Here is a 22,861-nt window from a genome sequence, read left to right as displayed (position 1 = left end):
GACTATGCTTGACCTATTGCTGCCGAAGGACAAAATTCCTTGCTTCAGGATGGATAGCTCATGACAAAAAAAAGCTTGGATATGGTAAACATTCCTCTGCTAGAGGTACCCTGAGACAGGTTTGGGGCAGAAAATTGTGCAGAGTTGTAGACACGTGGAACAGTATGTTGCTATGCCCATGTGTAGCTTTGGGGCCTGGACTCCAGCATTGGATTAACTACTGCTTTTTCTCACTCTTATTTTTGAGTTTTGAAAAGGGAAACAAAGGAGAGACCTGAACCCAAGATTCTAGTGCTACTGATATGTGTATAGCCTTAGTAGTCTGTTTGACAGTCCTCAATTTCTTTCTTCTGTAATTACTAAAAACAACCATACCCTTACAAAAAGTGACTGCAACTAAAACCATATGGCTCTCCCCCTAAAAGGGTCTTGATGGGAACAATTTCATAAGTCTCAGTGAAGAGTGTGGGTGGGAAATAACTTGAGTGTTTGCCCCTGCTTGTTGATTTTTTTTCCAAAAAATTTAGGGAAATCAAATAGGAGATTTGTACTGCTTTTCTGACACACTGACTTTTTATTTTGCCATTCAAAATTTAAGATAACCCTCTGTTTTGGCATTTGATGCTTCCATCACTAGTGAGGTTCCAGTGGAATGACATAGTGAAGATGAGATCTTTCTGATAATTAATTATTGGGTTGGTGCTTTGTCTTTAGATCTATAAAACAATAAAATGTGTATTTTGGAAATGAGATTTTTAAAGTAGTCAGTAAAAAAAAAAAAAACTTGGAAAAATTTCAGAGTTGTAGTGGAGAAGAAAAAAGCCCACCCACTGTATTTTACTTTTTGACTCCTTTTAAAGCTTTTTATTATGTTGTAATATTACCCAAAACATCATTATACAAAACAGAGCTTCTCACATCTGTTCCAGATTAACAGGATGTGTGTGATCTTCAAGTTAAAAAACACCATTACATTCTTGAAGGATTAAAAAAAAATCAGCTCTTCTAAATGAAAAGGAATTTGTTTTGGTGTTTCTTCTTTAATTGTTATTTGAAACTCACTCTTAAAATTGTATGTGCACATGAGCAGAAAACTATAAATGATAAGAAGAGATGACACCATATTCCCTTACTGGAAATATGGGAGCAATCAGCCCAGCTTCCTTCATGAAGAAGAAAGTGTGATGAAGGAAATACATTCAGTAAAGAGCAGTTTGCTGCTGGGAAATGCTTGCTTGTTTTTATCAGCTGTAGGACACGGTGGAGGAGAACAACCCCAGCTCTGCACTAGGGCACTGCCTCTTCTGGCCACAGAGGACCAAGCTGTGATGAGTTGTGGGGAGAGAGCTCAGTGCCCTTCTCCTCTGCTGGTGCTTTTTGTTCTCATGTTGGAAATCTGCCTTGTGACATACTGCTTTTTGGGTTTTGTTTTGATAAAAGCAAAGGAGTGCTCAGAAAGCACTACCTAATGGGTTGCAGGAGAATAAGCTCACGTTCAGCAGCGAAAGAAGGCACGAGAAACAAAGATAACAAAATGACCTAGAAAAACAGAGCCCCTTCGGGCCGCAGCGAGCAGGGTTCGAACCTGCGCGGGGAGACCCCATTGGATTTCAAGTCCAACGCCTTAACCACTCGGCCATCGCTGCTTCTCGTAGCACACCGCCAGGGCACAAATCCTTATCGAGTCTTCCTGCTGCGGCTCTCCCCTCCCCGAGCTCGCTGGGCTGCCAATGGGAGCTGCCGCAACCCGGCGCCCCGCCCCAAACGGAGCGGCGGAGCAGTGCTGCAGGCGGTGCCCGTCCTGCTTCGGCTTTCGGCAGCGCCCTGTCGCCCTCGCTCTGCCCGCGCTGCGTTTGGCGGCGGATTCGGTTATTTTAAATAAATCTCGGGAAAATAAGCATCAGCTTCCGTGCTGCTGGCTTATTTAGTCTGCGACAAGAGGCTCCATTTTCTCCTGAAAATCGGGCGTGCTCGGGAGCCTCTGCAGTGCTGTGAATTCAGCAGTGAGCCTATGAACTGCATATGCTTCAGGATGTGCGTTTTTTACTGTGGTGTTGTTTTATACCATTTTCTGTTTTTTGCTAATTCTGTTCTTTGAGGTATTAAAAAAGTGGTCTATCATATGACTTTTTTTAACCCGTGGCCAAAGTGGTACTAGGTGTAATTCCACCCTGGCCCGTTTTATTTTGTACGAGTTACTGATCTAAAAAATCTGTTAAGCCAGCAATATTTTTGGTACTGGGGAAAGTTCATACAGATCTTAAAATAGGCTCATCCTGCTAGCTTTTAGGGCCTTTCTATGGAACCTGAGCTGGGGGATATGCAGGAGAGCTGAACACGAGAAAGCACAGCTGTTTCACAGTGCTAAAGAACTCAGTGATCTTGTTTTACTCCAGCAGTACATAGTAAATGCTTTTTATCATTTGAATTTGAGTTAATACAGTTAGAAAGCTGCAGTTCTTGAATTTCTATCTTTCTGTGTTTGACAGCAGCTATTAGGAGTCTGTTTTATTTTGTTTGTGTAGTTTTGTCTGTTTGGGTAAGGCTTGCACAAGCTATGTGATGCCTGCTAAGATACTGTTCTTATAAGCCCATGGTATATCTAGTAGCATATTCAGGAAGGTGAAAAACATGATTGTGTCACATTCTCATTATTATGTAAATAACAGTTCCTCAGTAAATAGCAAATGCATGGAGAGCAAGAGGAAGAAAAACAGTACTTTCAGTATGACCAAGTATAGTTGTATATGGTACAGAAAATAAATAGAAGTGGACAGCCAGAGATCGTGTTGATGGAGAAACAAGTGTTTTTCAGGTGTAAGTGCCTGGAAAGACTTGTTGGGGTTTGTAGTACAAATGTTATTTCAGTGTTTTTAAGGATGTGAGGACAAAGAGCAAAGCTGTTTACTTCTGTACTAATAAGCTGAAGATTCATTTCTGTTACAGAAAATAGACTACTTGAAATCCACACAAGTAGTAACTTGTTTTAAGAAATGTATGAACATTTCTATTACTCAGAGTCAAAGAGAACTGAATTGTAGTACATCAAAGTTGAGATTTGGTAATAGTTGTAGCCATTTCTGGGGAAACTGAAACATAGCAGTAAAATCATTCTTAAATTCTAGGTCAAAATGCCTTTGTTTTTAGACTGCACAAACAGTTCTTGTATTCTATTGAGGAAGTGTAATACTACAGCAGTTTTGCAGAACTCTGTACACTACTGTACATTAGTATTATATTAAAGAAGCATTTTTCTTTAATCTTTTTTCTTAACTCGAGTGTTAGAACGTACTTCTTTAGAAAAGAATTCTGGATAGCTAATACATCTCACGATGACTGCAAGCTGAAAAAAATATGGAAATTATGTAAAACTTATCTTGAGAGATTTCTGACCTGCATAAAAAAAGTTAAAGAGAAAATCAGAAATATTATTTTGATTACTAATTAAGTGGATTTGATTGCAAGCAAAATCCATGTGAATGGTATAATTAATGTAATATGCAAATGTTCATGTCACCAGAACTCTCTTGTTGTTTGATCGCTGTTGCTAATAACTGTCCCAGACAGTGATAGCACAATTCTTGTCTCATCAGTTATGCTAATTAGCATCAATATTAAACAATGGAACCATATTTTGAACTTTCAACCTGACCTCTTTTTCAAGACGTTTATTTTAAATTTACCGAAAATTTTGCTGGAAAGACAATCATGTGCCTTGTATGAGAAAATGGGCAAGTTATAGACATCAGCATCTGCAGAATTTAGACTGTACTCAGCCTTAGGATTCAATAGAAATGCTCCCTCTGCTCATTGGCAGCAAATCCAAACTGCTACTTTAAACCAAATTTATCTGATGGAAAAAAAGGAACAAAACAAAAAACCCACAAAAAAAAAAAAAAAAAAACCCTACAGAATCCCAGTTTGAGCTCACAAATGGTAAGACCATATCCTTGGGAGGACTGTATACCTGAGCACAGTTTTGTGTGGTGACTTAAAGATGGCTTACATGTTGTTTACCTAGAAATGCGTTGGCTATACAGGAATAAGCCAATGCATTTCCAAGAAAATTAAGATTTGAGGATTTGGATCTGGAGTATGAGGAACTTACCTCAAGAGCTCTTACTCTGCATTAAGCCTTTCTTGACTAAGAAATGCCCTAGTCTACATAGTCTGACCACTCCAGTCCCTTTTGCCAGGTTGTAAGAAATGAATACTCAGAGACATCTGAAATATACATGTGGTGTCCTAAAATAAGAAAGTCTAGAAATATACTCAATGTCCCCTGTGTTTGACAATTTGGGATGTCTAATTTTTATATTTTGAATTTAGGAAAATTTACTTCCTAAATAGAATATATAAGAAACATAATTTTTCTTTACATGTCTGTTGCAGGTATTTTGTATTCACGTGAATCCAAGACTTGAGATAAAGATGCAGTTTCAGTAAAACATAATCGCAATAGCTGGCAGGTTGTTGCAAATGACACATGCAGTATTTTTATTTAACCAGCTACATTCAATTTAATCTTGAAAAAGCACTCGCTCCAATTGATACTTGAGTTAGAGTGACCTCCAGTGTTCTTTGTGTAAGCTGCAAGTAAAGCAGCAGGTAGGATGCGTTGCCGATACTGCATGTAAGGATGAATCTTCAGTACTTCCACACAATCTTTGTTGGTGAACAATGGTCAAATAGGAGGAGGAATGGTATTTGCAGAGTGCTATTTGAATTTTAGCACTTTGCTACAAAACTACTATTGCCAAAAGAGAGAGAGATCTCAATATAAAGGAAATAACTAAAAATATTTCCCAGAACGCCTGCATTAGCAATATCTAAAAAAAGGCACAAGCTTGAAGTAAAACCCTAAAATTAATTCTTGAATTATAAGAAACAGGCAACTTGTCAAGCACTACAGTGTTTGCCCAGGTGTGGGTGCTTAATAAAGAATGCTATCTATTGTTCACTACCTTATTTTTAAGTCCAAGATACCTGGCTAACCTGGCAATGTCAGAGGAGAGAGGGGAATAGAAAACTAGTCTAAGGCAGTTTGAGTGGGATTAAGCTTCCGCAGCTTTCAAGTAGGCACTTGACTTCTGGATGTCTCTGCTGGCTTCTCAGGTCACCTTCTATGGATGTTACAAGGAGGGAGATCCTTGCCTTTAGTGGGTAGTTAAGTTCACCTATTTTAGAATGGTATGAGCAATTCTTGAGAAATACTTTCCAGTATCTGCTGGAGGACACTGAAAACAGCTAGGCATGAGACTAAAGGCTTAACTAAAGCATTTGATATATCATTGACTAAAAGTGAGAATAACTCTTATGCACACAAACGGTTAATTTCATTACCAGAATTCACGCATTTAACATTGCTTTATAAATATATGGTTCTATGATGTCAAATATTTTGCACCTATGGCATCTGTTTTTAAATGGGAATACAATTTACATCTGACAGTTTTCAGGAAGTATTATGTTATTAAGAAAAGATTAATTAATTAAAAATGAAATTTTAATATATTTACTTAGGAAATGCAGGGTAAACTGAAACCATTAGTACTTTGAATTTTTCTTCAAGATAGTACTAAATATAACATAAAGAGTAAGAAAGCTTTTATATCTCTCATGAGCTTTTAATGAATCTCTAGCAGGCCAAAATTCAAAATAAGAGGAAATGGCCTCAAGTTGTGCCAGGGGAAGTTCAGGTTGAATATTAGGAAAAACTTCTCCGAAAGAGTGGTCAGGCACTGGAATGGGCTGCTTAGGGAGGTGGTCAAGTCGTGGTACCTGGAGATTTTCAAGAGCCACGTAGGTGTGGTACTAGAGAACAGAGTTTAATGGGAAACGTTGGTAGCAGGTGGATGGTTGGTCTAGATAATCTTGGAGGTCTTTTCCAACCTTAACAATTCTGTAATTCTATGAAAATGAACGTAGGGTAACATAAAATTTCCCAATGTATAAATTTGTTTTGGAAAGAGAATTTTTCACCCAAAGGAGCTCCTACTCCTTTAATCAGTTAGAACTAGCAAGAACTGGCCATTAGAATTAATAAAGGAGAGAGAAAAAGCAGTTTCAAGAATTGCACAAAATAAAGGCAGTAATAGGACAAATTTGCCAATATTATATCTTTAACTTCTCTAAGTAAGTGTTGCAAAAATTATATTACAAATATGGACAGATCATCATAAACAACCAGCAGCAAAAATATGTAAGTGATAATCAGTTTCCAAATGTATCCTCCAGCATTAAGTGATTTCTATATTACGGTTGTCTTGACAAATACAGAACTGCTTCCCAAGCACTTAAACATTTCACTTTTCTTTTCTTTTTTTTTTTTTTTTGGACATCAGATTTCATTTGGTTATGCTTCTTTCATCCCTTCTCACTCTCTTGCCCTGTGCCCTGTTATTTAATCAATCTCTTTTTGCCTTACAAATGCAATAATGTCAGGATTTATTCATATTAAAAAGCATGACTTTACAAATGCAATTATTTTATTAGAAGTTATTAATTATATGCATCTGACCTTTGCAACAGAAAAATTAAATTAGATTCTGCCCGTTAAGAAACATTTACAGCAATGTCAATGGAATGGTAATGAAGTACTTCTGGGCAACTTAAAATATTCAAGAGTAAGTTTTATATCTCCCATGAAGAATACACGCGAATTAACAAATCCAACATGGATTGCATATTAAAATAGATAGTACTACTAACACTAAAGTAATTCAAATTTCATGTTTTATTACTGAAAAAGCTAATGACTAACAATAACAAATAATGCTACATACTTATTTTCCCTTCTGTAAACTTGTTCCTGTCAGCTCTGAAGATCGCTTAACAAATCTGAATACCTAAGCCTTATGATCACAAAAAATAAATTACTTCAGACAATCCTTTATAGCTACAATTTCTCATTCTTTGTGCCTAGGAATGGTTCTGGTTCTGGGCACCAGTTTCAGCTACAGAATCAAAAGTTGCTTTCATTCTGGGGAAACTATAAGATTGTATCACAGCCTGCCTTTAAAGGATATCGTTTTTAAGCTCCAGCAAGTAGTAATTTCTTCTTGCTTTGTTGCTTGCCCTCACTATTAGTCTACTTTGGTGACCACAGAATGATGCTTTAATGCTATACTTCTGTATTTTAAAATTCTGTATTTGATGTATTCTAAGCCTAGGGAATTCTTATGGCATCTCCAGTATCACTGAAAGACTTTTAAGGGTCATTTTCTGTTCTTAAACATAATAATTATATTTCCATGGTGTATGACTAAAGGATTAACTATGTGTTATTTCTGGTTAATTTCCTTTTTTTATAGATTAATCTTAAAATAATTTTAAATTATTTACAGTAGAGTGATTTATCACTTTTTTTTTTTTTTAAGTTTTTGTTGCTGCTTGCAGCAAAGGCAAGCATGAATGACATGCTTAATAAAATGAGATCTATTTTTCACTGCTTATAGTTCTGACCGCTATAACAAATTAACTTTGCCTGTGAAACAGTACAAGTCCAGTATAATTTCTTCTGCATACTTTGTGAGATTTTCCCTAGTAAGCAGTTGATAGACTTGTCAGCTTTCAAGGAATCTGCGTATCATCACACTATGATTTCTAGAACAATGTATTTAAAAAAGAGTTACATTTATTCCTTCAAGACATGGGCATTTTCTACTACTTCTCCTAGTTCAAACCCTGTGCTGTGCTTTTCTTAATTATTTGTTATCAAATACTTTCCGGATTTAGCACTATGTAAGGTTATAAGGTTATCAGTGAAATTATTTTCTTTTCCTGCCGTGAATGGCTGTAATTTTTGTGAATATGGAATTTGTTCTGGGACTGAACTGCAACTATCAGATACCAAGAACAGAGGATAAAGGCAACTCACTGATCTAGTTATGATTTATAGAACTTTTCATCATTCAAAATTTGTCGGTGACAAAACTGAATGCATGTAATAGCTGCTGGGCAGCTTCCATGGAATTTATTGCTATCATAAGCTTGCTTGTTTAGCAGGCTCATTCTCACATATGTTACAGAAATAGGGACAAGAGCATTCATCTGCCTCTGGAAACATTAACAAACTGTATGTAGTTTTTATTTTAGATGTCTTATTGTACACTCGGGAGCCTTTTTAGAAAGGTGTTAATAGTTCTTGTTCTATTTTTAATGAAATGTTCAGTTTGTTGTTACAACATTTTCAAGTTGTATCACTGAACATCATTGCTGGTGACAACGCAGTTGAATGTTTATCTGCATTCATATCTTTAATTAAACAATTCTAGTATATTCAGGAATGTGTGAAGTGCACTACTGGCTCAGGGCCTTTTTCCTTAATGCATTTTTTGAGATTTATTTATATGAAAAGCATATTCTATGCTTCTATTTGCAGTTGTTCTATGAATTTTAATTATTTTTTATTTAAATGGAAATAATTTATGTGGATACGAAAATAACTCTAATATTGTATGCCAGCGGATATGTTTACAAGGCTTGAGTATGCTAAATGGCATGTGAAACTGCTACTTTATGCACCAAAAAACCCCCTCATGATAGAACTGTTAATTACATCTGGCTTTCACAATACATCTGCCACACTGTCCATGCAGATCAAGAATAATATATTTACCATCTATATGAAAATAAAATATGCTTCTGTCTCCAACTCTATATTGCTTGACTTTTGTCCTAGTTCTCTGTAAAGATCCCTATGGATGTAAGGAGACCCTGATTTACTTCAGAGTTACTGCCTTTTATGTGATTCAAACCTTAAAATATGAGATTGGTATTTGTAATTCCACCAGTCTGATAGATTTTTTTTTTTTCTGTGAATATATACTGTCTGTTCAGTTGTTGAAATGAAAAACAATGATTTTGCCTAATTTTACAAATTTTACTATTTTTCTCATTGTCAATACATAAATAGAAGAATTGTGGCAAAACTTGTAACAGTGTCTAAGGCAATACCCTGATTTTTGCTAGAACCTCCATATTTCTAGATACTTTAGAAAAGAGTTTAAATGAGCCAATAGTGAGCAATTAAGAAAAAAAATCCCGTCACCTGGAAACCTCCCACTTGATTGGCTTAAACCTAAAATACAAATTTGTATTTTAAGTAAAATTTCTCTGTAACATTGACAGGTTGCAGTTATCCAGTGCATGTGACTACTCTAATTCCTATTAAGCCTCAGTGATAGATTGTAGCAATAAACCATTGCAATTATTTACACATGTAAAATCAAATATTTTGTGTACCTTGAGTCATTACAGAAGAGGATGTTGAAAGTAGAAAAACAAAATATCTGTATCAGATAGAATGGATGCAACTTTGACCACCTTTTAAAGTCAATTTACCATGAGCATTTTTGCTCAGTAGTCTCTTTCTTTCAAATCAAGCTTCTACATATTTATCACTACCTAAAAGATCTGCTAATTACACATCTACTGTTAGCATTCTGCTTTTCTGCTGATATCTGTGGAACACTAAATGAGAAGGTAGAGTTAAAAGCTTGATTTTTATAGGTCTGCATTGTTGATGTTTTCTATCTGTTGCTTTACAAGTGGAGAAACACAGTGACAAGGTGCTGTTGTTGAACTGTTTGAGGCCCACGTGATCTCTGTGAATGTTCTATTCTTTTTAATCTTTGGTTTCTATCACCTTCATAAGATACGTTTTCTGCTCAAGAAAAATATTCATCGTGAAAATTTCAAAGGACAATTTGAAGAATTAAATCTCAGGCAATAGAAATCTAGAGATTTTGTGTCTTCTCTGTGTGCAGATTCCCAAAAGACCTAAAATTGATTTAGGAACTGCAGGCACTGCCGTTTCATTTGTACAGCTCAGAGGTATATGATTAATTTTGTCACACAAGCTTCCACCCTGCTAATTTTATACAGCATGGCTTCACAGTACTACTGATTACTGCCTTGTATGCAGGCTATTTTTAAATAATATTATCTACTGATTGTCTAAAATCATAGCTTATGAATTGAATTGCAGTTCTGATTAGTCTGATTAAATAAGAATGTAGAAATGTGAAATATATTGAATCTCCTGAACTTCCATTAGAAGTAAATAAATTAGTAAAGCAGCTGAACCTAGAAAGAAAAGACTAATTACTGAATTTACTTACAGGTATAGTTGAGGGCAAGTGGACTATTGGAATATTGAGATGTACTGTTTGTAAAGGAATACGTGCTGTAAAGGAAAACAATACTTTGAGTAATTTTTGAAGTAGTTTAAATGGCATAACAAAAGAAGTTGCTGCAGTTGTGTGAGATGTTGCTAAGGAATTTTATTTTAAAAGTGAGCTTTTTTTTTTTTTTTTTTTTTTTTTTTAGTCTAGGATAGCCTACATTTTTTTTAAGGAAACATGGTTGTACATGCAGTGGTGGATCCAGGCATAAGACTAAGATCCTGTGTGTGGCCACTCATCCTGTCTATGCCATAATGGTGGGGCTGGACTCAGCCATTCTCCTGCTAAACACTTTTTATTTGGCTCCGATAGGAATGAAGCCCACATCTGTGAGATGTGTGAAAGCCTGAGTCAGGATGGCTGCTCAGCTTGGCAAGTAGGGGATTGTGCTTGGGATGCACTAGGGATTTTGTCCCCCCAGTGCAGGCATGGACTCCTTGTTCCATGATTTAAGGTTAGGTTTATTAAAGGTCCAGTGTGCTTCCCTAGAGGTGCTAGGTCTGGCTCTCACAGAAGCTGTGAAATTCTGTCCAGAATTTCAAAATATTCTATTCTGTCCTACAGAAGAAATGTACAGTTTAAAAGCTGAATTTTGCCTTGTGAACCAAAGAGAAGATTCTGTGACAACTGAAAACCCTGCCACCTGACAAACTGTGTACATCAGGAGCAATAGATATATATTGATAGAACATTTGACTGAAATAAAACCCTGCGTATAGGCTTATTGCAAATCTGCACATTCAGTTCTCACAGCTACTTTTAGGAAGAGATGCTATCAGGAAGATTTGCCAATAGCAGCATCTGCACAGGGAAATTTTATTTACTTCGTTTTCCACTCGCTGGCAGTGGAGGCGTCACAGTGGTCCGTGGCTTTCTCAGCAAGCACTGTTTGCAAACAAACTGCAAGCTGTTTATCACAGGGCTTGAAATAAGTGTGTGTTTGTTTGTTTTTAACGAAACAGCAGTTTGGTGAGCAGTGGGTGAGCTAAAAGACTGATGCTCCCTCAATAAATTACCTGTCAGAGCACGATCTGAGCAGAGGAAAGGGGTTTCCTTACAGCCCGCAGCGCCTGAGGGGATTCGGGGGGAGGGAGGGAGGGGGGGGGGGCGGTTTCTCGCGCGTGCGGGGCCGTTAGGAGAGGTGGCGCGTGCGGGGCCGTTGGAGTTCCTCACTGGGAGACGGCACAGCCACCTCCCTTTGTTTCTCTCGTCAGTTATTACAGCGAGCTGTGCTCTCGTTGTGTGGGTGTGTGTGGGGCCAGAGAGGGCTGAGGAGCAGGAGTGCAGAAAGGAGCAACGTGTATTGCAGATTTGCCCTGCATGACCTCTATCTGAGTGGGTTTTGTCAAGTAGTGGAGCAGGAACACATCTATCCTTCTGTAGAGGAGGGTGAGGCAGAGTAGGATGCGTGAGGTGGAAATAAGGGGTATAGGTGAGTGCACCTTTCTTAGGCTGTTGACTAAGACAGCCACTTTGATATGGAAGCAGGGATGTTTTCAGGGTCAAAGATGTGATGTACATGAATGCTACCTCTTATTGAAGAGGGAATGTAGCTCTGAGGGGCGTTTCTAGATACAACTGGTAACAGTCTGGTATAATGAACAGCAGGATTGCAGGGTTGGAAAGGACCTCTCGTACAACCCCTTGCAAAAGCAGGTTCCCTACAGCAGGTCACTCTGGAAGGTGTCCAGGTGGGTCTTGAGTATCCCTGGAGAAGGAGATTCCACAGAGTCCCTGGGTAGCCTGTGATAGTGCACAGTCACTATTGGCGGTGATGTTCTTCCTTGTGTTAGTATGATACTTCTGTGTTCTAATTTCTGCCTGTTGCCACTCATTCTGTGGCTGTATGCCACTGAAAAGAGTCCACCCCAATCAACTTGACTAGTGCACTTCTCATATTTGGAAACAGTTATGAGGTCTACTCTCAGCCTTCTCTTCTTCAGGCTGAATGCTTCCAGGTCTCTCAGTGTTAAGGGTCTGGCTTCTTTGCCTCAGAGCTGTTTTTGGATTTTAAAAAGGGAGAATGATATAAACATACGAGTAAGCAAACATTTGTGTTAATGTGGGGGTAACTGAAAAATAACTTTAGTGCCTTCTTTGCCTTGTTGATCCACCCTCTTGAGAAATGTGTTCCATCACTTCTGTCCCTTTTCTGGTGTATTAGTGCAAACACTCTCCTCAACTTTCAGCAGCAGCTGCTACAACAAAATTTGAAAGTACTTTCAGAACCACCTGTAACTAGGTGCTTATTTTTATTGGCTCAGTACTGTTAAACTCTTGCACAAAACCTGCCGATTTGGACTGCATCTCTGAAGTTACCTGACCTTGATGAATTGTAGACAGACCTAGCAGGCTAGGGGGCCTGGTTCTATTTGTGTTTGCTGTTGGCTATTTTCTTTTGGGTTAAACCTTTTGATATTGCTTAGTGTGTAGATGACCAAATTTTGGCTTGCCTGGGTTGTGTTGGGTGAAGAGGAGTTGGGCTACATTTACCTAGGTTGCACTGAATTTAATGCCTCCTATTTATTTCCATGGAAATTACAACAATGAGCACAGTAACTCTATTTGATAGAGCAAACTCTCAGCTACAGAACGCTGTTCTTCAACATAGTCACCATCATTAGCTGTGCATTTGCACCAGTGATGAATAAGAGCCTGCATTCTGCACAAGTCAAAATCCGTACCAATGGAGGTGACCTGCTGTTGCCACTGCTGAAATGCACCACTCACTGACATCCACTGTTTGATCTCTGTGACTATTCAGTGAGTGTTGGTGAATGTCTGTGGGTGCCATTTTTTCTGTGTGCAGGAATTCAATGAGACACCTTTGTTTTATATGCACTCCCATGTCAGGTGCCGTTCTGTCAGACTGCCCCTCTGCTGCCATCTGTCAAGTGGCAATAAAAATACATAAAACTATGGGGATTTTTGACTTTGTTTTTGTGAAACTAATGCATCAATCTGATTCAATGGAAGAGCTGCTGTTCTTAGTGAGTTCTCAAGGCATTTGTCAGAGATTTTTGGTGAAATTTTACTTTCCAGAAAATATACGTACTGCCAAAATGCAATGATATGATTAAAGAATGATTGTGATGTCTCTTTACCAGACTTTTATAAGATATCTTTTAATAGAGAGATGATCACTTTTTCTTTGAGGTGAATATCTGATTGCAACTCTATGCATTTAGTTTGAAAATTCACGGGTGATTTATTTATCTCAACTGAAAATAGAATTGGAAATTTACAAAAAAAAAATTTTTTTTTCAATCTTGAACTTTGTTCTCGAATAAAAATGGAAAGCAAGGCTGCAAATGTTTTGCTGTCCACAAAACTGTTTAGCCAATATATCAAAATGCATAATATTTGTCATGACTTGAGTTCAGGCTGCGCTGTGTCCTCCCTGTGTGCTGGTTTCAGCCCAGACAGTGACAATTGTGCACTGATGTTTGGTTGTTGCTGAGTGATGCACACCTGCAGCTGGATGGGGCTGCTTGGCGGTGAAGAGCCACCTCCATGCTGGTGCAGGGCCAGGGGCAGGCTGCAGCATGGATTGGACATACCTGGTCTGTTGCAAAATCTTTACACTGGCAACCTGCTGGGAGCGTTTGTTAAGATAAAGACAACTTGGGAATGATGAAAGGGCAGAAGCATGTGTGTCTATGACCATTTTAGATGCTTTTGGCCTCTTATAGCATCTCCATATCCAGCCCTGGCGAGGGCTGTGGGAGGCTTGTGGCATAGTGGGGGCTTGTATGATGAATACTGCATAGTATTTAAAATGACACTAGGTGCTTAATGTAGGCATCTGATTCCTATTCTACACTATCTGCTGGAAATGACAGAACAAAGGACATGAAATAAAACTGCTGTTTTTTACAATGTAGTATATCTATTAGAATTTGGAGGCTCTGCTTTCACCAATTTACTTCTGAAAAGAAGCACCGATGTGATTAGAAAGATCTAATGAATTTTAAAAATGGAGTAGCGAACATTTAAATTAATTTCACTTGTTTTCCTTGAATCTTGTCGTTAAGTGACTTCCTTTATTGTTCTGAACTTTCAAATAGTGAATTAAATAGGAGAGCTTAGAAACACTGAGAACCTCCTGATTAGGAGCAGTTAGTAGTATTAAGGCTTGGATTACATCTTAATTTTAATATAGGGCTCAGGAAGCTGAATCTTTACTTTAGTCTAGCTCTCTTCTGTGGCTGTTCGTGCCTTCTAAATTCTTGAGTTGGAGGTGAGTAAAGAAAAGCTTGTCTTTCAAGTTTAAATATTGAAATTCTGAGAAGAACGAATTAAGAATGAAGTAGTAAATTTAATGTAACATCTCCAGGTACATTTTTCCTGTAGTAAATCATCATCTAGAAAATTTTCCTTTCTGTGAATAACTGATGCTGTTGCATGGGGAAAAAATCACCCATAAGATGATCTATATATAGTATAATCTTTTGCCTGACTTTCAAATCTTCTATGCAGCTTTAAACGGAAAAAGTGCAACTGAAGTCAGTCAGCCATTGGATGACAGGGTTGAAATGGGACAGATTTTGCTTTGTTTCCTCCAACTGTCTTAGTACAGTCTCTTAATGTCTCTCCAAATCTGGCTTTTTGATTACCTGTGATTACTTAGAATACGTTCTCATTCCCTCGGTCTCTCTATTTTCACCCAGTTGAGCCTCTCCAATGCTCTTCAGCTGGTGTCAGATAATCTCAGCCTTCAGGCTGTCTGTGCCCTTTTCACCTCCAAACCAACTAAAAATAGCTAAACATCTTTGGTTCAAATTTTCCAAAAAGAAAAGAAAATTCAGCCTGACACGTAGACCTCATATACAAATCTTCAGACTACATGATTTAAAATGGTTAAAATCTTAAGCAGCAAAATAGATAATGACTATCAAAATAAAGAGAAGTATTGAACAGTTTCTGCCCTTTTGAAATTTCCTTTTTTTTTTTTTTTTTAACATGCACTCTGTGTGCACTACATGTCAAGGTACTCAAAGCTGTTATGATTTCTACTTAGCAAAACTTCACTGAGTAACTGAAATGGCTACCTTGGTGAAAAATACTATAATTGTGGGATTATTGATCTGGAAATAACTTCTGAGTGCTTTGTGACATAAATGTAAATGAAGATTCTTGTGTACACTATAGTTTGTATGAAATGCCATAATACATATGTTGCGACAGTATTTGACCTGGATTTTACTGCAATGGCCTTTGCTTTCCTTGTTCTGCTTTGCCCTCTCACTTTCAACATAAAACTCATTGATTTCAGAGGGGACTTTGCAGCTGACTTCAATGGCATTTGATTTAGGGTCTGAAAGCTTCGTGACAAACTGTTTTCAAGATTAAGAATGATCTTGAGCTTTCTTAAAGCACTATGCACGGTAACAAATTGTCAGTAAAGGAAGGAAACTTACAGAGAGAGTAGGAGGAGGTCCCAAATGGATACTCCCCTCCCCATTTTGACTATTTTCCACTCCTTTTTTATTTCTTGTAGGCAAGGAAGAATGGTCAGTCATTTGTTCTCTTACCATCAGTGCCTCTAGAATCAAGCAGCATTAAGAGGAATTCTTCACAAAGCTTTTTCAAGGATTTTTTGTTAGATTCTTCATTTGGAAGGTAAGATTGAAGAGAAATGAAGGGAATTTTCCATTTAGTAGAAGAACTGAGAATTGAACTATAGTTACTTAAATAATTCACTTTCTAGAGAAGGAACGATAAAGCATGATATTGTTTAATACTCCGAATACTCAAAATCACTGTGATCATGTCACTTGAAGTAAGTAGCCAAAGCTGTGCAATGTTTTTGTGTTTTCTATTTATGAAAAAAGTCAGGAAGGACTGTTAAAGGAATAGTGAATTGTTAAATGAATTGTGTTCTTAAGTTTCGTTTGCTTCTTTGTACTTTACTGGATATTGTTTCCAATGCTAGGAAGGCTTATATAAATATACATTTATAACTTTGGTGTTAAAAATACTGTACAAGACAATTTTACATAGTTATTCGATATTAAGGTAAGAAGGCACTTATTTCTAAGTAGTGCTGTCACATTCAATATAGTGGTTGGCATATTTCAAAAACTTTGTGTGTGTTAGAACATTTTTCTCTATGTAGAATACATTTGGGCTCCTCTTATTAAAATGTGAGGTATGTTCAGAGCCAGTAAAGCCAAAAATACCTGCAACAGGAAAGAATTAGGCCTGGTGTCAGGCATTTAGAAAAAAATACACAATGAGTTGTTGCTGTTCTCTCCTGTTCCTTATTGATTGGTCAATAGTAGGAAAATAATTTGCCTTGGAACAAAGAAATTTTTTGTAGGATTATTCATTAGCTGAAGTCTTTTGTATTAGAATGAGGATGGGGGTCGAACTGTAGAATCATATAATGGATTGGGTTGGAGGAAACCTCAAAGATCATTTTGTTCCAACCCCACTGCTGTGAGCAGGGCTGCCGTTCACTAGACTAGGGTGCCCAGGGCTCCATCCAGCCTGGCCTTGAATCTCCAGAGATGGAGCATCCTCAACTTCTTTTGCATTCAAAGGGACAAAATAATCTTTAGTTGTTATTTCTGTTCTAGAAGAAGTGGTGAATCTACTAGATAGTGTTTCTCTTCTGAGCTGGATTTCATTTTGAAACTGGTTGAATCAGTAAGGTGCCATGCGATGCCAGGAGCCTCCTTGGAAGAGTTACTATGTATAAGAGTTACTAGGATAGAGTCTGAGGTCTGTACATTCCTGCACGTAGGTGTGGTCGGATTACAGTTTTGATTAAACACTTTGTCCCTGTTGTTCTAGATAAAGCCTTTGTAGATGCTAGCTGATGCGCTGCTTGCGGATGTCCCAAATGGTGTGCTTTCTGCAAACAGATTATTTTTTTCACATATATATAAATTAATACATTCTTAAAAAACACTGATTATATGTGCTAGCATTAATTTTGGATTTGGTTTGTTCATGTCATTAGACAGCAATGGAGAACAATTACATTATTTGGGTCACTGGAGAAAACGAAGTGCACACCTTTACAAACTATATTAATTTGAAAATAGTTGCTTAAAATGGAACATGATAGTGAAACATCATGTGTAAGGCATGGGTATGAAACAAAAAATTTTTTGAGAAGTAACAGCCCCACCAAGAGAAAAGCATTTTAAACCATTGCAACTGAGTAAGTAATAGGTATCTGTTAAGCAAAACATTGTAAATGTTATATATATAACTGTCAAATAACAAAAATGGTAAATGTTTGGTGCTTTTTTTTTTCCTCCCACACAAGAACTGAACAATATTCTATTTTTAGTGAAAGGTCAACTTGAACTTTATTTAAACAGAGTCTCTGTTTCTGAGTAGAGATAGGAACACTTTAAAAGTGATAACAAAGGGGAGGGCTTGGAGCCAAACCTTTTAAAACTATGGTTGCCAGCACAAGATAGTCATCCATGTACCAACTGTGTGCCACTTAAACAAGAAAGGGTGTTTGTGCAGTGCTCAAAGTGCATGCAGTGAAAATAGAACAGGGGCTCATGTCAAAAGATTTTAAAAAAGTTTTTAGAAAAGAATTTGGAGAGGGTCTGAAGAGCATAATGAAAACCTTCTCTTTTTGAAGGAAATGCTGCCTCTGTTGCACAGCTTCCTTTTTGTTTTTCCTTCTGAAATAAATAATTTTTTAAAAAAATCTTAAATACTAGCACTGTAGTTCTCGGACAAAAGACTTCAGTTCTTGGAAAAGAGTACCTTGGAAGAAGTGTTAGGAAGATAGGGCTGTTAAAATATTTCTAAACTAAGTAGGATAATTTTGGTTCCTTTGTCACTTCTATTTAGTTTACTGCTAATATAGTGTGATCATCATCAGGCCTGTAAGTTTCTTCAGTGATACTTCTGTGGAGGAGGATTTCCTTGTCGTGGCTGTAGACTTAGGACTAAAGCACACGTTTGTGGATTGTTGCTGGTTGAAGAACAGAGTCTGGCATGCTAGTGCAAAGCCAACTCTGTGCAGCTGATCAGACTATAGGATTCACACCTCTGCTGGAATGTCTCCTAGAACTCGTCACTGCGTTACAACTGACTGTGATAGAGTGCATGCAAACAAGGCAGTAATTTTGATAGTATATTTAAGGTAGAAGAATGTGTTAGCTGATGTTACTAAGAATAAGAAATAATAATATCTGAGTAACTTTGACCTGAATATGGAAGAAGAGATTATATTCTCTAGATTTATATTACAAGATGTGTTCAGAAATGATTTACTCTTCCCAGCCTGTTTATTGGCTGCATTTTGTAGGAGTAAGGTTCTCCAGTTAGACGGACAGTTGTATCACCAGATTCTGTCCCTGATTCTTCCTCTGGCATTCTGTGTGATTATGAGCAAGTAATTTATCTCAGATTCTGTTCCCTTGTGTGGAATTGAAAGATAACCTCTACATTAAAAAGAGATTTGATGGAATGCACTATGGGAGAAGTAGACACAACTTTTTAGCAAGGAAAAGAGTGCATTGGGAATGTTATAATCCAGAGAAAATTCATCATTTGATGTCTCACTAGACATCAGACATTTTGAAAGATGTTCACCAACTGAAGTATAATGAGTTCCTCAACTAAAACATTTTTTTCTATAAACATTAAGTAAAGCTTTTCTTGCAATTAGATCATAACCTATTCCTCACCTATTCTCCTGTACCCAGTAAGGACTAGGCTAATACTTTTTTCTTTTCCTTGGTAGATTCATTTTTAAAGGGATGATGTATGCCACTCTACTTACTTATACTGAGAGTTACCTTGAATTTGGCAGAAATCTTGTTTCCCTAGGAATTTCAGTTGTTTTTCAGATGTGTTAGAAGGTGGCCAGTGTATTAAAGAGAATGTAGTCTGGACTACGTGAACCCAGTATTTTTTTTATTTTGAATTTTTTTTCTTTCTCAGCACTAAAAGTATCTTTTGGTTACTTCATTGTAAATTTGTATCTACGTGCTAAGACTGGTAGTAGCCTGCAGTGAATAAATATAATTAATAATTGATCTTGCTACCTTCCAGTTCTCTGGCTATTCTTTCTTTTCAATTGCCTTTGCATTAGCAGATGTTTTCTCTTGCTAATGATAAGAAATGAAAAAATCTGAGGTAGTTAAGATATAACCTGGCAGCTTTGTATAGGAATCCCTATACATGTTTTATTGCCACATGTTTTATGGATTTTCTCCAGTGTTGAATGAATGCTATCCTTCCCATCTATTGCTCCATTCCAGTCTGTGGCCAGGCCCACGAAATTTCATGCTGCTATGTTGCAAATCCAACTAGTACATCTTAACAGATTTTCTTCCCCGTTCTGGAAATTATTTTTTCAAGTATCATCTAAAGGATTTAGGAAAAATACAGTCACTGTTTTTGTTACTTTTATAAAATTTGATTTACTCTCACTGTACTGACTCACCAGCAAAAAAAGCTAACAAATTTAATTCCTGAAATGGTGCCGGTGCCAGCTGATAGAGCTGTTAAATAATTATATAATAAATAACAATTTAAGACCAAATAATAAAACATTCTATTACACATCTCAGCAATGCATTATGTCTTAGAAATCTCAGGTGTCCTGTGTATGTGTATTTTTTTTACAAGTAGTCATCCATCCTGCTTTATTTTAATATATTTTCTTGTCTTCCTTTTTTTTCCCTTTATTTTTCAGAAGGCAATGGGCCTTCTGAAATTCTCTAATGAAATTGATAGGATAAGACACTATATGCCAGTGAGGAATAACATACAACAGAAAGAAAACAAATTTGGTGTCAAATGATTGGGTTAAAGCCTTATGAATCCTTTTGCTGTCCAGTTCAGAAGCTGGTCTGAGTCATTGCCTTGAGATGGAATCTGGCATATGACCAGAATGTATGGGAAAACAATAGCCTTGCTGAAAGAAGAAGAAATTATTTATTATTTATTTACAAGAAATAAGCACTAGAAATATGAGTAGTGATGCATTTCATGTCATTTAATTGTTGAAAATTAATTTTAATAGAAGGCTTTTAATCTTTTTTTTTTTTTTAAATGTATCTATATATATCTGTGTAGTTGTGCACTTGTATATAGCTTTAAGGATGCCCATCCCCCTGCCACCCTTCTAGCAGCCACTATGTCCTGTCAGTCATCCTGAAATACACTGGAGAGCTTGTCAGGCAGTCCCTTGCAGATGCCTCAGAAGCCAAATAGTGAGCCAAAACAGTTGCACTGAAGCTCCCTAACACAAGGATATTATATAGGCAGTTGCTTTAGTTCTGAATATGGACCGTTTGTATTCTAGCATAGGTGAGTGATGTGCTGTTAGCTTTCTACTGATTTAGCAGGAAATGGATTCTAAACTTCTCTAATTTCTGCAGAATATTTGTGGCTCTGCTTTCTAACTCTAACTGGTTGGTCTGTGTCTGCATACGGTTTACTTTCACATTGATCTAAGAAAGTCCAGGTACTGTGTTTGACTGTATTGCAAATTGATAGAAACTAACTATTTTTCAAGAGTATATTTTTCTTAATCCACAGCACTCAGTATTTTCAGCTTGGGCACATCTGCTGACAGGACAAGTTCTTATTTCAAGTTTGCAGCACTTGTAGAAGAGTGCAGGTGGTTGTTTTACTGGATGTTTGGAAACATCAGAACTGTATCTGGTGACACATGCTTAACATCCTAAGTGTTGTAAGAGTTTCTGGTCTACAATGCTGAAATTGCCTACTGTAAAGGTTAATACAACCAAGTGTGAGGTTAAATCAGTCTTTTAACAAAACATCTTGCAGTCATGATCTGTACTGTATTTAGAGTGCGTGTTATTATGGGAGTAGGTATATGCATGTCAGAAGTAAACAAAAATAACAACAGCAGCAAACAAACAAAAACAAACTAACCCCCCCCCAAAAAAAAATTAGCTTTTTTTTTTTCCCCATATCTTGAGGGAGGCACTAAAATTTATCTACTTAATTAAGAAGTGGAAATGTTAGAAAAAGGCTCAGAATAATTTATACTGCCAGCATTTTTCTTTGCTGCCCTCTATACATGTCTCTATTAAAAACAAACAAACAGAAATCAACCCAAAAAGCTTTTTTACTTATATGGTAAGTAATACTGACAAGAGTCTGGTAAGTTAAAGAAGTGGTAACAGTGTCAAAATAATGTACAGTTTTGCACTTTTCACTGCATTTGTTTGCAAGTGTATTTTCCTATTTTGTCTGCTTAAAAAGAACATTAGAATTATATATATTAGAATTATATATATTAGAATTATATATATTAGAATTATATATATTAGAATTATATATATTAGAATTATATATATTAGAATTATATATATTAGAATTATATATATTAGAATTATATATATTAGAATTATATATATTAGAATTATATATAATATATATATATTAGAATTATTAGGAGAAAACAAACAAAACCCCCTAAACAACTAGAATCAGTAGCAAAGTCTTTAAATATGTCATTTATACTTTAGAATATAAATGAAATTTTCAGAAACAATAAAGCAAAATTTGCAATTGATTTTCAGTTAATGATAATTTATTGGCTTGCCCCCAGGCAAATATCCGAAAATATCTCCATTAGGCAATATGTTAAGGTTTAAAAATTTACAAACACAGAGAAGGTAAATTCTCTGCACATGGAGGTTTTTCTGATCTTAAGAAATGGAATTGGATTTGTAACACTGTATAAATTAGAGATAGTTTAGTGGAAAGTGATTATAATTACAACCAATTTGCCAAATTTTAGAAAAGATCTAATCATTGTAGGTGGTATGTAGTAGAGAAAGGTGTGTTGAGAGAAAGGGGGAAGCTCTCTGCAAGCAGCAAAGGTCTCGTTTTTTAATTTTGATTGAAATGGCTAGTAATGCCCTTCTATCAGTGAATAGAGTGGAAGCCTCTACAAAATTGAAGTGTGGCTGTATGTGAAGAAAAAATAACCTGACAATCATCTTGTGAGTTTTTCAAATCTCTATAGAAGCATGAAGTGTTGTTTTCAACCAGTTCTTACCTACTCACTTTCATCTTTCATCATCAGGTCCAGAAGAAATTCACAGCAGAATCAATGTAATCTGATTGAATTTGTTGTGATTTATTTAAAAAAATACTCATGTACTGGGAAGTTTCTGAAAATTATGTCAAACATAAAAATTGTGAACCAGCGGTATCATTAAAAATGATGAGTCTTTATGTGAGTAGAGAGCAGACTCCTTGGAGCAATGTGAAGAACTAATGAAGTGCGGGTAGTAGGAGAAAACGTTTTTTCAAGGTTATGGTACGATGTGGTTGGATATTATCCAAATGAATCTAGAGGAGAGTTGTTGAATTAAATGGACTTTTTGTTTGGGGGTAAACACAGCAGTCTGATGTTTCTCTGCTCTATGCATGGAAGTTCTTAGGCTGTATCAACATGCTGACAGGTGGGCAAAGATGTGCCATATACCCTCTGTGCCAGTGCTGCAGAGTCAACCAGAAATGCTTGTACTACCGGTTTATTATGGCACTTGAAAAAGTTGTTAATTGCCAAAACACTTTAGTTTTAAAGATAAGAAAAACAGAGGCCTGAATAATTTTATAACTTTCAAATAAAATAGTTGGTACTAGAGGAAAGCTCACTTTAATAGATTATAGAGGCTCTCCCACTAATTTTTGATGTCTTCAAT

At 36.7% G+C, this 22,861-nt stretch overlaps 1 protein-coding gene and 1 non-coding gene across 6 annotated transcripts in view; one reads left to right on the top strand and one right to left on the bottom strand.

Annotated features, from left to right (window-relative positions):
* Nucleotides 1-1,564: 1,564 nt before the first annotated feature.
* On the bottom strand, nt 1,565-1,646 carry TRNAS-UGA (transfer RNA serine (anticodon UGA)). The gene has a single exon. It is a non-coding gene; the product is annotated as a tRNA-Ser (tRNA).
* A 14,041-nt stretch (nt 1,647-15,687) lies between these two features.
* The window catches only part of CTNNA3 (catenin alpha 3), a 422,209-nt gene continuing 415,035 nt past the window's right edge, over nt 15,688-22,861 (top strand). For 4 of the 5 annotated variants that reach the window (XM_085230255.1, XM_085230251.1, XM_085230252.1 and 1 more), the window contains exon 1: nt 20,331-20,483. In XM_085230255.1, the coding sequence (XP_085086381.1) occupies nt 20,459-20,483 (25 nt within the window). In that variant the 5' untranslated portion in view covers nt 20,331-20,458. Of the gene's footprint in view, nt 15,810-20,330; nt 20,484-22,861 lie in introns of those variants that run through there. The other variant, XM_031554365.2, reaches the window with a different exon arrangement.

The sequence above is a fragment of the Meleagris gallopavo genome, chromosome 8 (assembly GCF_905368555.1).
Source record: "Meleagris gallopavo chromosome 8, MGAL_WU_HG_1.1, whole genome shotgun sequence".
NCBI classification, from domain to species: Eukaryota; Metazoa; Chordata; class Aves; order Galliformes; family Phasianidae; genus Meleagris; species Meleagris gallopavo.
Note: the sequence above shows the minus strand (reverse complement) of the source record. Positions and strands in the feature narration are given on the sequence as shown.